We start from the raw sequence: 18,437 nt of genomic DNA on the forward strand, positions 1-18,437 counted from the left end.
CTGGCCAGTAGGCTTTTACATGGGACAAGCCCTTCCCTCCACTTGGTCACATACCAAAACATCAAATCCCTGACTGCTTGCTGTGGTGACTGAGTTCGAATTTTTTTTAATGAATTAATTTCCAAGAAAGGCATCAGTCTCTTTCGCGGAATTAATTCATTAAAGAAAATAACACTGTGCTTAGAGAGCCCCCAGGCTGTTCATGTTATAGGTCTGTGACCAGGTAAGCCTACTGGGATGGTCTTGTTCCATGTTAAATGGCTGACCAGATCTGAGACGGTGAGGCGGAGTGGGCCTTTAAGTGATGGCTTTGAATGTTATAAAGGATAAGGATAAGATTTTATATAGTCCATGAAGGTAACCTCACAGAAATTTGGGCTGCTTTCCCCCTGGGGAAAGCGAGCTGCCATACAGTATACGGCGCTACCCATTTTTTTTTTCCCTGCATGCGTGTATTCATGTTTTCAAGCCCTGAGACTTAATGCCGTGTGAGATGGAATTTTTTTACACTTTATTCCAAGTCACACGGGTATTTGGTGGACATTTTTATCTATGCCTATACAATTTTGCCAGGAAAGACCCTTTTGTCAATCGTGGGATCTTTAACGTGCACACCCCAATGTAGTGTACACGAAGGGACCTCGGTTTTTCGTCTCATCCGAAAGACTAGCACTTGAACCCACCACCTAGGTTAGGAAAGGGGGGAGAAAATTGCGGCCTGACCCAAACAACTACCAACTTACACACACACACACACACACACACACACACACACACACACACACACACACACACACATACACACACAACATGAAATTCACACAGACACAACTTACAATTATCACAAATCTAAGCAAAATCAGTGGGTAGCTGTTCTTCCCAATTATATTTTCACTCTCTGCATGTCTCTATATCAATCTTATCTCCCTCCCTCTCTTTGCCAAGAGATTTCTCCCTCCATCCACCCCGTCTTGCGGATTCGTAAACACAATTGCACGTCCCACCTGCACATTCATCAACCATGTCCGGTTATGCTTGTTACATTAAAGTCACTATGACTGACGGAAGTCGTGTTCCGGGGACATGCGAGACAATGACTGTATGACAGTGAAGAGTTTCAGGTGAAAACCTTTCGCTGAACCTCAACCCTACGAAATAAAGAGACAGCGTAAAACGCCCATGCGTATTTTGTAACAAATCAAATAAAGTTGCGGCAAAAGTCAAGTTTACAGAAATTCAAGTTTACAGTCGATAACTGTCCAAGATAAAACTCTCTCTGTCTCTCTGTCTCTCTCTGTCTCTGTCTCTGTGTGTGTGTGTGTGTGTGTGTGTGTGTGTGTGTGTGTGTGTGTGTGTGTGTGTGAGTGTGTGTGTGTGTGTGTCTCTGTCTCATTCTCTCTCTGTGTCTCTCTCTCTCTCTCTCTCTCTCTCTCTCGCTCTCTCTGTCTGTCTGTCTGTCTCTCTTTATATCTATCTCTCTTCCTCTCTCTCACTCTCTCGCTCTCTCTCTCTCTCTCTCTCTCTCTCTCTCTCTCTCTCTCTCTCTCTCTCTCTCTCTCTCTGTCGGCAATAAGCCATGTAGTTACGGACTGAATTTTTTTTTTGAGTCGTAATTTTTGCAATGAAAGACATGATTACCACATACTATATTTACAACAAACTGTCATAGCTCTCTTGAATGCTTCGTTTCTTACGTTGGTTCATCTTTCTTGTGTTTTGGACACCAACTTGAAGCATTATCTATCACTTACGCAGGGCGATTTGGTTGTCTTGTCACTCCTGCATGCATGAATGCGCTTGAAACACGCCTTTCGCCCTGAAACCTGCTGTTGAAGCCATGCAGTGCACACGTTTTGATTTGAAACAGCGCAGTGACACCGTGTTTTCAACCACGACTCGTCCAACTCTCGATGACGTCTCACTCACGCTACAAGTTCTCGCGGCCCGCCCGTCACAAATCATCCGCGGGCTGTAAACAGACAGGGAACCAGTTTTTGCAACCTCACCGGGTTGGGGTTGGGACCGCTAGGGTGCAGGTAAAGCAGTTTGGCCCACGACACACGGGTACGACGTCAGTAGTTTTTCCGTCAACCTTTCGTTTAGAAGTTACGTCTACGCTTTATGCAGGATTAAGAAAAAACCATCTTCGTTGGAACAAATAAACAAATCAAGAAAGAAGAAGAACCAAGAAGAAAAGAAACAAAGGACAAGGAATTCAACAAGGAAGTTGAGGAATTTATTGTGCCTTGAAGGAACGAACGAAGTGGTAATAGAACAGAGAGTGTCACATCGTTTTTGGATCACAATTTGCCTTCAGTGTTATGCGATCGAAACCTTTCACCTTTTATGCTCTGTGTGAGTCACTAAACGTGCGCGTTGGAGTTTCCTTGCTTTGGGGTGTGTTATTTGAAAGAAGAAAATAGAAAGCGTTTATCTTTGTATGACGTTTCATCGGTGACAGAGTGTTATTTAGTGAAACAGACCTCAGTTTAGCGCATAGCACGAAGTACGCCACGTGAAGCCTCTATATCAAGCTGCAAGCGTTCTTCTAGTGTATGCGGTTTTGTTTCGCTTTGTCAGTTGGCAAAAAGCTGAAACACTTATCTCAAATCGCACAAAAAATGTCATTTTGGCAGATGGAAAGGGCGTACTTTTTTCATGGCGTGGGAAAGCTGATGCCACGGACTGCCCAATAGTTCCGAAAATTTCCAAAACTTAAAAAAAAAAAAAAAAAAGACCATTACGAACTGCCGAATAAAATGAAACCTAGCAATATCTAAATAGTGTGCTGCTCGTAAGAACGTTACAGACACATTACTCCCCGCGTAAAAAGTTGGGCTCACCATCACACGTCTGGCCAGGATTTGACATCGGATCAGACCATTCCTCCACTTGAATACATACCAAACAAGAAATTCCTCCGAGGTAGGAAAAACACCCCCGTCAAAGGGAAATAACCTTCTCAGTTGGTGGCAGTGACTGAGTGAGAATGGTTATTTCCCTTTGACCATTAAGATGTCCCTCTATAAGTCCTTGTATAATTTTAATCCACCAATAACTCCCTAACCGTGTGTTTGACTGGTCCCAATTTTTGTAAGGACCGTCTCAGGAATGTTTAGAACCTGTTCACCAAGTTTGGTGACGATCGGTCAGTTCATTCTTGAGATCTATATGCGAACACAAACACACAAACAAACAAACAAACAAACAAACAAACACATCGACCGAAACCTATACACACCCCTATACCGGGGGTGTAATAATCAACACCCTATCTACATACCAAATAATCAACACCCTATCTGTTTATCATAACACCCTATCTGCTTGCTGTGGTGAGTTGATTTTGTGAGGAATTAATTTCTTACAATGACACTGATGGCTTTTAAGAAATTAATTTATCAATAAACTCACACCTGTGCACAGAGAGCACATAGGCTGTCCATAATTGGTATGTGAACAGACGGGCACAGTGGCGTGGTGGTAAGACGTCGGCCTCCTAATCGGGAGGTCGTGAGTTCGAATCCCGGTCGCTGCCGCCTGGTGCGTTTTCAGAGTGGAGATTTTCCCGATCAGTCCCAGGTCAACTAATGTGCAGACCTGCTAGTGACTTAACCCCTTCGTGTGTACACGCAAACACAAGACCAAGTGCGCACGGAAAAGATCGTGTAATCCATGTCGGAGTTCGGTGGGTTATGGAAACACGAAAATACCCAGCATGCCTACTCACCGAAAGCGGAGTGAAGCTGACTATGCTCTCAGAGTAGAGTGTGGGGAACCCAAATGAGCAAACGAGCTCACACGTAACCAGAAAAACTCTGGAACGCTTGAAGAAGAAGAAGGTATGTGAACCTTGAAGTGGAGGAATGATCTTTTCTAATGTAAAAGCCTGGTCAGATCTGAGACGTCCACCTTTGACAATAACGACTCTCAAATATCACTCCAAACTATTGAGCGACTCAGTTCGTGCACGGTTGTGGGATTCCAATTGTGAGAAGATTATTGTTACTAATTTTTTTTCTCCGGCAAATTCATTAACTTGGAGATGACACCTTGGAGGATTGTTTTTGTGCTTGGGAAAATAGTGTGTGACAGCTCGTTCATGCGTTAGTTATTTCCCATGCATAGTTCACGCGACAGTCTAATGAAGGCTTTACGTTTTGTCTGATGAATCATAGCCTATGCGTTTTATTTCGTGACGAACATTTGCGTAAGCCATGCGAATGTTATCACATCTTTGAGGCAGTTGAATTTTGGTATGTGTAAATTTTAAGGTGAAGGGTGCACTTATCCCATGTACACTCTGCATTAATGTGTTCCACTTTTGAACACACTTTCTGTAACCAGTTTTGAACACTGTAACACACTACATAGTTTTGAACACTGTAACACACTACACAGTTTTGAACACTGTAACACACTACATAGTTTTGAACACTGTAACACACTACATAGTTTTGAACACTGTAACACACTACACAGTTTTGAACACTGTAACACACTACACAGTTTTGAACACTGTAACACACTACACAGTTTTGAACACTGTAACACACTACACAGTTTTGAACACTGTAACACTCTACACAGTTTTGAACACTGTAACACACTACACAGTTTTGAACACTGTAACACACTACACAGTTTTGAACACTGTAACACACTACACAGTTTTGAACACTGTAACACACCACACAGTTTTGAACACTGTAACACACTACATAGTTTTGAACACTGTAACACACTACACAGTTTTGAACACTGTAACACACTACATAGTTTTACAATCAAAAGTAGCACACTCCTGAATGTTTAGCATGTGTGCTACTTTTGCTACTACAACTGTAAAGTATGTCACACAGTATTCGAAACTTGTTACAGAAAGTGTGTTCAACAGTTGATGAACACTTTGATTAAGAGTGTGAGAACCTGGACTAACCTATCAAATGTCACATTAGAAGGAAGTTATCATACTAAGATGTATGGGATGCTTGCAACATGAATTTCATGGCCGGTATAGTTAGGTTTTGGATTATAACTTTAAAAATAAACCTAGTTGCAGTTTTGTATAATAATAACGACTATTTGCAATGTAAAAGATTGCATGACAGGCTGCATTTCGTCTTAGTTAAAAAAAATATTAAAAAATGGACATTTTCATGTTTGCCCCCAAGCCCTTTAGGCACAAGAAGGGCGTGTGTAGGGTTTTAAGCTTGACAAGACAAATGAAGCGTGTCTGAAAATAGAGGACGAAAGATAAATCATATACTCATGTCTGAGGTCAAGCCAGGACATGTGGGAAGGTCAACGAGAGGGCAACTTTGCTATTGGATGGCAAAACGTGTATGTAATTAGGCCCTGTCATGTTCTTTTGAAGTGTAGTGGGCTTTTTATAATGATTCACGATGACCTCTTCACTGACTGGTCCATATTCAGCGCCCAAGCTCTTAAATATGAAGCAGTTGTGATTAAAAAAAATTTGTTGTTGTTGCTGCATGTCTATCACAGCTAATTCGCTCTAACTAGGCCTAACGGTTTAACGATGGAGAGAACAACTACCAAGCACAAAATGAAACTTCTTCGCAAGAAAGCAAGCTAATAATCTGCATGAAACAAACAGTGGTCCATAGTCGGGGCCTTTCCCCAACGTGTCACGTACTTATGGAGAGTATTCGTCACTAAAGTTACGGATCAGTAAGAATAGATAGTAACCATTGTTATAAATTGGTAGAAAGTCTGTTTTACAGATAACGGTCGCGGATGTGTCGAAAGTTTTTATAACAACTGTCACTGACTAATATAAGGTGTTGGTAACTATTGTTAAAAACTCATAAAAAAAAAGAATAAGTAAGTAAAGTTACGGAACAACAGAGAGTACGTTCGATTCAAAATAGCGGAAACGAGTGCACCGTTTAAAGACGCACGTATACAACGTTTTATTGCTCAGATGCTATATTTCAATCAATCAATCAATATGAGGCTTATATCGCGCGTATTCCGTGGGTACAGTTCTAACCGCAGGGATTTATTTTTATTATTTTTTTTTATGCAATTTATATCGCGCACATATTCAAGGCGCAGGGATTTATTTATGCCGTGTGAGATGGAATTGTTTTACACAATACATCACGCATTCACATCGGCCAGCAGATCGCAGCCATTTCGGCGCATATCCTACTTTTCACGGCCTATTATTCCAAGTCACACGGGTATTTTGGTGGACATTTTTATCTACGCCTATACAATTTTGCCAGGAAAGACCCTTTTGTCAATCGTGGGATCTTTAACGTGCACACCCCAATGTAGTGTACACAAAGGGACCTCGGTTTTTCGTCTCATCCGAAAGACTAGCACTTGAACCCACCACCTAGGTTAGGAAAGGGGGGAGAAAATTGCTAACGCCCTGACCCAGGGTCGAACTCGCAACCTCTCGCTTCCGAGCGCAAGTGCGTTACCACTCGGCCACCCAGTCCTTGGCATATTTGGCACCCATGAGAGTAGATTTACCTTTTCTAATCGTTCAGAGCGCGCAATTTTGAGTCATACATGTCAGATAGCAGTCAGGTCATTCAATAGGAGACTGGCAGATAAACCAGCGAACCCAAGAACTCTCAATCCACACTCGAAGAAGTTTAGTTTTGTTGTTGATTAAAACCTATTTGCTACGTAAGGCGACCGGATCGACAGTTCCACGAAATAAGTAAAAGCGAGCATCAGTTTAATAAAATAAACAAAACCAACGCCATCGCCAGTTTCATGAAATAAGCAAAGGCAAGGTAATAATTAGTTTCATGAAATAGGCAAAAGCAAACCAATTGAGAGTTGCATGGAACAAGCAAAGGCAGTTTCATGCAATAAACAAAGGCAACACTTATTTATTGTTCATTTTTTTAAATGTGTGTATTGTGTGCATACAACTGTTTTGGTCTTGAAATGAAGTTGTACCGATACAGACGGAAACTTTTATTTTTCTAATTTTAGATCGATACCTGTGTATAATTATTAAAACGAAGCTCTTTCTAATCGCCTTACAATCGCTGCAAAAACCCACAGCTGCATGGCCTGTGCTATGCAGCATAATATACACACAAGAAAATTGGTTGATTAAAATCAACATGGCCGAAGCAATGTTTTCATAAAAGAAGCGGTATTGTACGGGCACATGTTGAATTTGGGTTACATGTGTTGCAGAGTATTTGAAAATCCGTAGGCATAAAAACATGCAAAGAAGAGTGATAGGTCCATGTTGTGAATATAGTCAAGTGGATAAATTGATTACTTATGTTTCACACTAGTTTTGCTGTTACAGCAGTCCCTCTCATGAACGGACACCCTTGGGCCAGTGCAAACCTGTCCGTACATTGCAGGTGGCCGGTCACGGGAGAGCCCCCCTCCCCCTCCCCCCCATCACACACACTCAGGCACACTAACGGACTGAGTGAGTATTTGCTACTGGTGAACGAGCTCTACTTGTCCTAAAATAATAAGGTCAAACTACTACAACTTATAACTGAAAGGAAAAAAACTGTCCTGTAAAAATGACGTTAAATCAACGGTGTCAGAAAAAGAGAGATAAAAGAAATCCTCAAATTCCTGAGGAAACAGGCACCCCATGAAAGCAGCCACGAACATACTCACAGAGGCACACATGCTTGTGCAGATACTTTGCAAAAATATGAATTGAAAACCTGCATATGTGGTTATTTGTGTGTGTGTTTGTGGCTTTATTGAATACTTCAGGCAGTGACTTGTCCCTGTCCAGCTGTTTTCTCTTTCGTCTCTCTTACCCCTCGCTTACCCACCCCCCACCCCCTTACCCTCCACTCCCTTTACCCAGACCCGACAGCACACATTTGTAATCTGCAAGGCAGAGTACACATTTTCTAAAAGGAAGACTACTCCTCTTCAATTATATCCAGGGATCTTCCAGCTGTCTCCACCATAAGCCAAGTGGTCGAGTCTTATACCCCCTTTCCACACAACCGTTCTAGGTCCCGTTCCCGTACCGACCAAGGAACGGTGCGGGCACGGGAGGGATCGGGACAGAACCGCAATGAACGTAACTGATCGTTAACGGAACTACTTTGAACGGTAGGGTCGGTAGGGACGGCTGAGTTTGGGCTGCATGTTCAAATTTTTAGCCGTTCCCCTCCCGATCAGAATGAACGGTAATGGAACCTCAACCCATCGGTAACGGAACGCTTGGATCGTTAAAGGAACTTAATACAACGGTAACGCAACGGTAGCGCTCTCACACACTGAGTTGTCATACCCGCATTCCACACATCCGTTCTAGGTCCCGTTCCCTTACCGACCAAGGACGGCTGCCACTATGGTCAGACGCTGCTGAAAGATGCCAAAAAACGGCCGTTTGCGCAGCGTTCCATTGTTGTGGCAGCATTCCTTGGTTGGTACGGGAACAGGACAAAGAACGGTTGTGTGGAATGGGGGTATAACTTTTGACACCGACAAACTGAACAATCAACAGATCTATGAGGTAACCGTCTCAATGGTCCAGGCTCAGGAAACAAAGAGTATATATGGCCTGGGGCGATTGTAGCTTCCCTTCATCGTGTCCGATAGACAAGGACAATAAATCGTAGAGCATAGTGCAATTTCATGTTGGCATCTTCTCCACTGAAAGCTATAACCCAAAGACTGAAGACCAAAGTGCTTTACCCCACTTCTGACCCGAATCATCCCCCTCCTGCTAGGTACACGTGCACTCAAGTTAACCTCTGCTTTGACCTGTTAACTATGTGTGCCAGGAGTCGGATGAGAGAGAGAGAGAGAGCGAGAGAGAGAGAGAGAGAGAGAGAGAGAGAGAGAGAGAGAGAGAGAGAGACACACACACACACACACACACACATAGACAGAGACAGACATAGAAAGACAGAAGCGGAGAAACTCAGAGGGAGACACAGACAAAGACATACATACAGAGAGAGAGAGAGAGAGAGAGGGAGGGAGGGAGGGAGGGAGCGAGCGAGCGAGACAGAGAGAGAGAGAGAGAGAGAGAGAGAGAGAGAGAGAGAGAGAGAGAGAGAGAAACAACTGTAACTGATCTCGTGAGAACGGTAACAAAACGAGACATGTCACCTCTTCGAATGCATTCCAATAGATGACCGCTCCTGCGGCCATCAATTAAACTGACGCTCAGCTTTTGGTGTATTCAGGCTTGCACATTCAGATTGCTATCAACAGAACGTTTCTCTGCACCTGTTATTTCTCTAGGCGATATATGTATTTTACTGACAGCGACCGTAAAGTGCAATGTTCGAACGTGCATGATCTGTCGAATTGGAAATATGTCCCTGATTAACATGCAACAGGCACGACCGGAGATAAATGAAACTACTTAAACTCCCTCTTCAGAACTCTCACTTTGTTGTTGCAGATTATGAGATAATTAAATAACAGCTCATAGTTTAATGTTGCATGATTCTATAAATGAGTCTATAAAGGGTTATTGTGACCAGGAAGGACACAGCAGCTCTGTCTGAAAGATAACAACATGGTAGAACGACAACGGAAACACTTCTGAGCCTGACTGGGATTGTCTGATGCTTGATTTAAACTGAACTGACACGCTTGAGGTTATTTCTTGAGACTACGCATTGTTTTATGTTTTTAAATTCACACCTACAAATGTGAGTCATGGGGGCTTTGTTTTCACGCGTTGGACACAAAACTTGAAGCTGAGACGCTGCGGAATGCAGCCATCTTCTTCTTGTGCCTGTGATTGCCACCATAAGTGCACGGCTCCGTTCGTAGACGAAGGCAATATATATACACACATCGTCTTCAGAATCGTTGGTGTGACTGAACTCTATTGCCACTCAGCTGGAAGAACAGCGTAGAGCTGCGTCTAACGTCTGCCAATAAATTCGCACTTCTGTGACACCTAACCGCGAGGAAAAAGGTAATACACGAATCTGCCTGAGTTCTTGTAAGTCGGTGTGAGCCGGATAAAGGGACAGCTGTTGGGATGCACATATTGACTTTGGTGCAAGCATCGTGATTCATTGGCAGGTTAATGGCTTGACTGCAAGCAAGATTGCAGTGTATAAGAGTTAAATTAATTTTGCAAAAATGTAACGCTAGAGTACTGAGGGGATACGTATTTCAAGTTCCAAGACGCAGAGTGAAAGGGAGGGGGGGGGTGCGGGCAGAGCCCAGAGAGAACGAGAGAGAGAGAGAGAGAGAGAGAGAGAGAGAGAGAGAGAGAGAGAGAGAGAGAGAGAGAGACACGCAGACACAGAAGGATTCACACACACACACACACACACACACATGCATGCACGCGTGGGTCGGGTCCCTAAAAGTTAAACACAGCATGCAGAACCGCAACATAAACGAAATCTCTAGCAAAGGATCGATAAAAGACACGGTTATCTGTATTGTCATTGTCCAAGTAGGCGCTATAGGATTACTTTAAAAGTGTCGATGGATAAATCCAGAGGATACGATGGAGACTGAAAATAATGGCAGTAAAGATGCTTTCACTAGTACATTTTGTTGTCCAAAGTGCACAATGCAAATCATAATGAGGCCTCAACGCACACGTGCGCGACAAAATGGAATTTACAAACTATATTGATGCGGACTAGACAGAAACCAGGGAATGATCCACTTATCACCTAATCGATCAAAAGTGACATATTCTCCCACCTTACACGTCGAATAGGCGCAACAGCTTGCCAGAATAGTATGTGTGTGTGTGTGAGTAGCTCCACTTTGACATTAATCTCTTCGCTTTCAGGGACTGTGCACCATTTTGATTGTGGCATATAAACGTTCTTAGATATTTCGTCCATTTACAGGAGAGGGCTATCGTTTCAAATCGTGTGCACCATGCGGGGACATGACGAAATTTGGTGTGTGTGACCACGAAGTTATACTCTACAAGTTTGTTTGTGACATCAAAGCCAAATCGGATATTTGCGTGTGGCACTCAAGAGTGCTTAGATTCGTTTGCGTGCGGTACGTGCGCAAAGTTCTTTTGCTTGTGCTATTTAAGCGTGTTTAGACTTTTGGACGTGGAATATTCAGTGTGTGCAAGTTTTCATTTGAGGTAGGTTGTTAACAGGTACTCTAAGCCAGGAAGCTGATTTTGACGGTGATAGAAAACTGCGACATCCCATTGAAGCTGCCCCCCGTTTTGTTGTGTGTAAGGTGAAAGATTCAGCTGGTTTAGCCGAAATCAAGGCGTCAGATCGCATGTTTTGGATTCTTGAAATACTATTTTTTGTACGCCATACTTTTGATCGAGCTTTTCATTCTGGTGGTTATTAAGACTAATCGCTACAAAACCAATGGCAGTCGCACGAACAATGCCGAATTGAAACTGTACGTGTATTTAGCGGTGTCAAGATAACAACAATCTTATCGTATGAACCTGATTGCAAAAACCCAGCAGTTGAAGAAAGACAGAAAAACCTGACTACACAGTCTTGTGTATTCATCAGCTTAGAAAAACACGCTCTGTTGTTTTGGGTTTGTCAATCAAAATGTCTTTGATAATAATTTATAAACAAGCCAGGCTAGACACTTTGCGTCATCGTATGAAAAAAACAATTACGCCGCTGAATTCGAGTCAAGACAGTGTGGCCTCAATTTTGAAAAAAATGAAAGATATGTGCATGTGACGCATACTTAAAAAAACGCCCGGATATAAAAAGGGGAAAGATAAAAACGTGCCAGGATACAAAAAAGGCGAGCACGTTCTGTTGTTGGCTATGACCACATTTGCGACAAGACTGAGGCTGTCCCACCTGAGTAAATACATGAGCTTTTTTCGGCCTTTCTTGTAATTGCTTAGCTATCATGGCGGTATGAATCTGTGCTCGGTATCACTCAGCACCGTGAAAGCGACACTTAAATTGAAAGTTTATGTAAATCGATTGATAGAAAATCCACATGGTATATGACCACAGTTGGTAACAGTCACAGTGGAACAATTTTTGTCACTCATCTGCGAAACATCTGTGTTGGGTATGACTCTGTGCTGCGAAAGTGGCAGATGTGTTAGAAGTTTGTGTAAATCGATGAGAAAACTCACGTGGTATGACCGTGTGTAACAGTTCTGATGGTTTTATCGTGTAAGTCATCCGCGAAAAGAATCTGTGCTGCGAATTTAACTAATGTGTCAGCAAAGTATGGTCCTCTGCCGGAAGATAAATCTGTGTCTGTGCCTGTGCAATTGAATGACTCGATAAAGAAAATAGAAAGTGTGAAACTCCACCAGAAGACTTCTCAGTGCATTTGTGTGGCTGTGTTTTTCTGGTAAACTGTGTGCTTAAAAAGACGTATTAACCAAGATTTGCTCTAAAACTGGGTTACAATTAATATATAAAAGACGAGGCTCGACTCTAAAATTGCTCTGTATTCTTTTATACCAGCAATTTTATTTTTTTTCTTTACCATTTTATACTGCATGACTTGGTGATAACTAAGGCGAGGCTGGACTCTAACACTACTTGGACTTCCTTGTATAGCAGCGAGTTTCTTTTTTCATAACATTTTTATTGCCGAACTGGTCGATGATTAATAGATAAGGCAAGGCTAGACTATAACACTGCTTGGTCTTCTTTTATAGCAGCGAGTTTATATTTTTCATAAAAGTTTGACTGCGGAACTGGGTGATAATTAATAGATAAGGCAAGGCTGGACAATAAATCCGCTTGGCCTTCCTGTATAGCAACAGTGGTTTTTTTATATTTTTTTTATACAGTTTTCGCCGAGTAATACATCATAGCGTGTCAACTGAGTACAGTTTTACGAACAGCCGTATGAAAGATCGGATCGGTGTAACAAGTGAACAGTCTGCCTACAGTACTGTAGCATGCACAAAGTTTAGCTGTGTATGAGTTTAAGGGCGCGCCTTTATTTCTGCATTCTGGGTGCCAACTGTGGTGTGTATGTGTGTTTGTGGATTTTATCTTACTTTTTGGCACACCGTTTTCACACGGCCAAGCTAATGCAAGTGACAGATGGCAGTCATTTCACTGTGAGTTACGGTTGTGTTTTCCCCTTTGAGGAAAAAGCAGAAAAAAACGGAACACTTGTAGTGTAGAGGTGGGTAACACTAACAGTTGACACATTTATAAATGTGCAACAGGCTGCATAAATGTGTCTTGACGGCTTTTTTGTTCTTTCGCTAACAAAACATAATGGGTTGTTTTTTTCATTCTTTATTTTGGTTGGTGATTTTGTCATGGTAATATTCCATACTCTGAATAAGGTTGAGTAGTGTTTGGTCTTCATAATTGTAGTGCGTGGTAAAATGCAGGCGCGATTTATTGTTTCTTGGGTGGGATTTTTTGTCACAGTTATATTCACCACGCTCTGAGTAAGGTTTCAGTTGAGTTTTGTCTTGATCAGGTTTATCGAAAGCAGCATCGGTTGTCACATGGATGTAACACGAGCTGAAAGGAAACCATGGGAAGTCAGTGAATGAGTCAAAAACATCTATGGCAGGCGATCTCTGTTGCTCAGCTAGTGAAAACGTTATTGCCGGGAAGCAGTGCTATTTGGAGGCGCAAACAAGGGTTAAACACAAGAAGATTCAGAAGAGGCAGGGTAAGACAAGAAAAACTTTTCTTTTAGTTCCTCAAACAAAACAAGACATAAATGTGACAGAAGAAGATTGATATGTGTGTGGCACGTTGACTTCAAAAAGTAACTAAAACGAGACAAAAATTGCAGTTAAGTTGCTGTCAAAATAAGAAACAACACGATTAATTAGAAGAGAACTATGTCATCAGAGGCCAAATCAATACCATCGATTCAGCACATATTCTTCTTCTCTGACGCCTTAACCGTTAATGTCAGCTCTTGAGATGAATTGGACAGTCTTCTGTGAAACCTGATTCAGCACGTGAAGCCTGTAACACTGATTAATCACAGAGACCTTGGCCTGAGAAGAAAAGTTACGAATACACTCTGTCACGATGCACCCAGCGAGAAATGTGTAAGGGGCAAATTACATCTGCGCAGAGTCAGCGGCGCTGCATGCTGCGATAGGAATTATGACGAGTACTTGGCCTGTTTTCTTTTCACGCAACGTGTAGCGGGCTGGGAAAAAAAGAAAAGAATTAAGGGCAGAATATACCTGCGCAGTTTCAGCGGCACAGGCGACGACGCACTGCATATTATTGATGCTGCGATAGGGATTATGACGAGTACTTGACCTGTTTTCCTTTCACGCAACGTGTAGCGGGTTGGGATAATCTGCAGTGCGTCGTCTGTCTTGCTGAAGTTACATAGGTGAGCGCCAGGCCTTACCTCAATAATCTGCAGTGCGTCGTCTGTGCCGCTGACTCTGCGCAGGAAAAAATTGCCCATTACTAGGAAATAGGTCAACAGTGTCTCGCCTGTCATGTCTAAAACGTACCCCTCACACAATGAGAAAGATGACCTGCCTATCTTTTTTCCCCAGCTTTACTTCAGGATCTGAACTTGCAGTGCAAAAGTAGTTCCATTTGTCAACTTGCAGTGCAAAAGCAGTTCCGTTCGTCAGTTTGTATTGCGAAAAAAAGTTCCATTTGTCAACTTGCAGTGCGAAAACAGTTTCGTTTGTCAACTTGCAGTATAAAAGCAGTTCCGTTTGTCAATTTGTAGTGCGAAAGCAGTTCCGTTTGTCAACTTGCAGTGCAGAAAAATCAGTTTAACTTGAAATGCAAAATACAATGCATTTTAATTCCGAGAATATGAACAATCAATGACAGCGATTCTGTATATGAACAATGAGTGAAACTGTCATACCTACATCCTAGACAGCAGTTCAGGAAGCCGGGACTTAAACATGATGTTTACGCAGAATCCCCTGAGTAGGCTACCGGTTATAATAGACGATGTTTGAAAATAATTCTGTCCGGTTTGTATGGGTTTGTTTGTTTGCTTAACGCCCAGCCGACCACAAAGGGCCATATCAGGGCGGTGCTGCTTTGACATATAACGTGCGCCACACACAAGACAGAAGTCGCAGCACAGGCTTCATGTCTCACCCAGTCAAATTATTCTGACACCGGACCAACCAGTCCTAGCACTAACCCTATAATGCCAGACGCCAGGCGGAGCAGCCACTAAGGTATGACCCGGCCGGGGTTCGAACCCACGACATCCCGATCACGGGGCAGACGCCTTACCACTAGGCCAACCGTGCCGGGTTTGTATGGGTTGTCAAAGAGCCGGCGAGTGGACAAGGAGCACACCCCTCGCTAGTGAATGGCCTATGTTGTCACGTGGGAAAACGTGCCTCAATAAATCCGAGAGTATTCCCTCTTTCCTTCAAACCTGGCAGAGATATTTCCGAAATTCGTCTATTGAGTGACTTGTGGTTAATGCAGAGTTTGACGTTTTCAACTAAAAAGTTACAGTTTAGAGGTGCTTTAAGTGCAATTACTACACGTGATAACTAATTGCCATGCTAAAACAGAGATTTCCTTATTTTTTCAGTTTGGCTTGCATAACCAAGACATTTCAGGAAGTGCAATGCCCTTAATAACCTCATGAGAAACGCATATTACTCCATCGAAATCCTGGACAGAGTGACTTTCAAACTCAAGACATTTCGAGAAAGGACAGTCCCTTTTATACAGGTGCACATGAAATGCACTTCAAGCAAATGATTCTTACCCGAACAGTGACCTATTTGTGATAGATATTGAAGCCAGAACGATGCCCGAGGACATACAGTGTATTTGCTGCACGCGCCACACAAATGGCTGCAACTAGAAAGGTCGGGAATTCAGACTAGCGTCTAATCAAATGCCCTGAATACAGTGTTTTTATCTACGTATCTTTCAGTGGGAGTACAACGGTTGTGATTGATAAATTGCCAAAACAGTCTTTCAGGTGACTTAACAGTGCCTTACTAGCACATCATCAAATGATCTAATTCGAAAGACCCCGCTCAAGCTGTGGGATATCTTTAGGCCGTAGAGTGTGATATAAATGTACTATTGCAACTCGTTTGAAGAGTGTGATACACTATAATGACGCCGTGCTATATCAGTATATGGCCTGAACAGTTTTACTACTATACGGCTGAACTATTGCAACTCCGGGAATTGTCAGGTCTGCAGAATCTGATACAACTGAACTATTTATACGCAGTGATTTTCAGGCGTGTACAGTGTGATTCTGCTGGACTATTACAACTCTGCGATGTATCAGATCTTTAAAGTGTGAATTATTGCAGAGCCGGGATATATATGTGTATATGCATCAGGACTGTTGACTGTGTGCTGTTACCGCGGATCTATAACAACATTGTGATATACCCAGCCTGGTTAGTGTGATATCGTCGAACTATTGCATCACCCTCATCTATCAAGGCTGTAAAGTGTGACATCGTCAAACTGCATCGGACCTGTAGAGTGTGATATATCCAGCCTGTAGTGTGATATAGCCTGTCGATAGAGGGCCAGAGTGGTATTGCCAAACTACTGCAGCAGTGAGCTATATTGAGCCAGTTGCGAGCGATACAGACCTACATATTTCACGATGGCCATGGCGAAAACGGCAACCCCGATGGTGAGCGGAGTAGCCCCGAGACAGGGCAAGTTGTCCCACAAGCTGTCCAACATGATTCACACGGCAGTGCACCACCACCACCATCACAGGGGTCAGTATCCATTTAATCGCGCATTTTGTTATGTACAGCACGATCGGCATGATAATTCGGAGCCCCGGGTTAAAGAACCCCCAGCACCCCCCCCCCCCCCCCTACCCCGCTCCCTTTCCGCATGTTTTTTTCTCCGGATTTCCTTTTCATTGCGTTCGCTGATGGACGCCCCCCCCCTCCCCCCGTCCATGTTTAAGCTGCCTCCCCTTAAAAATCTGATTTTCTCAGATAGTATGTGGTCTTAGGAGTATGTATTAATCTGAAAGAAAATAAGGAGCTCTGCCTCGAGCAGTACTGATCAATTGCTTGGGCGGTTTTTCTCATTCGTTAAACTTCTTGCTTGGCTTTGTTATGGGGTCAATGCCCTGGTGTAACAGGTCGTACACAGTTTTATTTTTTTCCACTCGGCTACTTTGATACTTTGCCATCTTCTTGTATATGACCATCGCACGTATTGCAGAACCCACCCCGCTTCTCTCCTCTTTGATTCGCAAATAAAAAGTGTTAACATGTTTTCCCACATATTAATCATCACAGCGAGACTTTGAATGTCTGTAGATACGGTTTTAGTTCTCTGTTTATCTGTCTGATTGTCTGACCGTCTGTCCATCTAAATCGTTATCGTGTGTCCCTGTACTGTGTGTGTGTGTGTGTGTGTGTGTGTGTGTGTGTGTGTGTGTGTGTGTGTGTGTGGGTGTGTAGGGGTGGGTGCTTGTGTGTATGTATGTGTGTCTGTGTGTGGGTGAGAGAGAGAGAGAGAGCGCGCGCGAGAGAGAGAGAGAGAGAGAGAGAGAGAGGCAAAGAGAGAGAGAGAGAGAGAGAGAGAGAGAGAGAGAGAGAGAGAGAGAGAGAGAGAGAGAGAGAGAGAGAGAGAGAGAGAGAGAGAGAATTTCGGAGTTACGTTAGTCTACGCCAAGCGATTTAACGCTTCAACAGCCTCACTGCGTCAATCCAACATGAACGATTCTGTCACTTTTCCTTATTTTCTTTCTGAAGAAAATTACTCCTATGGTTTTTAAAAAATTTTTTTTTTATAGTTTGACATATACATCCTTGTGGTAGTTAGCCTGCGAAAGGTTTGTTGTTTGTAATCAGTGCCAGCCAGATCAGTTGTGCGGCTTATTTACGCGAACCGGACGTTCAAAACACTTATTATTTACCTTTGTTTGTGAAAGTTTTTTTCAGCGCCTAAAGGCACAGTCCTTCTCCTTCGGCTCACCATCTTAGATCTTTTACATGGGATCAGACCGCCCCTGCACTTGTTGACATTTAAAAATTGAACAGCCTGCGAGCTCTCATTGCCCAGTGGGAGTTTTTTTATGAATTAATTTCGTAAAAGCAACTTAGGCCAACCAAAAAAATTAGTCTGTTTACGGTAACATAGGCACACACAAAATAGGGTCGGTAGGTCGGGATTTTTTTATGTATTTATATATTTTTTTTCCAAAAAAACATATTTTTAAGTTATTTTGCCCAAAAAACAAAGACTTTTTTTATTTTTATTTTTAATTTTTTAATTTTTCCCCAAATGCCAAAAACAAAAGTCTAGGGTCGCGCGAAAAAATAGGGTCGGTCGGGATACCGTAAACAGACTGTTTTTTTTTTTTTTGCCTTATGCCTTTGGAAGAAATTAATGTATCAAAAAGTTCCCCTTCACCACAGCAAGCAGTCACGGTGTAGATTTTTGGTATGTGCCCAAGTGGAGAGATGGTCTGCTTTGATCGTGATCAGTGATTGATGAAATTGGGTAATTTTCAATTTTCTATATAGAATGTTGTCCCAAATTCAAGAAGCTGTTGAGACGGAC

The 18,437-nt window shown here is 42.7% G+C and overlaps 1 protein-coding gene across 2 annotated transcripts in view; it reads left to right on the plus strand.

Annotated features, from left to right (window-relative positions):
• The window catches only part of LOC138982543 (serine/threonine-protein phosphatase 2A 55 kDa regulatory subunit B beta isoform-like), a 74,157-nt gene that overhangs the window by 18,608 nt on the left and 37,112 nt on the right, over nucleotides 1-18,437 (plus strand). Inside the window, exon 1 of one of the 2 annotated variants that reach the window (XM_070355855.1) lies at nucleotides 15,460-16,630. The exons of the other annotated variant lie outside the window; for it this stretch is intronic. Within the exon in view, the coding sequence (XP_070211956.1) occupies nucleotides 16,510-16,630 (121 nt within the window). The 5' untranslated portion in view covers nucleotides 15,460-16,509. Of the gene's footprint in view, nucleotides 1-15,459; nucleotides 16,631-18,437 lie in introns of those variants that run through there. 2 annotated transcript variants of the gene reach the window in all.

Source organism: Littorina saxatilis, linkage group LG12, assembly GCF_037325665.1.
Source record: "Littorina saxatilis isolate snail1 linkage group LG12, US_GU_Lsax_2.0, whole genome shotgun sequence".
Lineage (NCBI taxonomy): Eukaryota > Metazoa > Mollusca > Gastropoda > Littorinimorpha > Littorinidae > Littorina > Littorina saxatilis.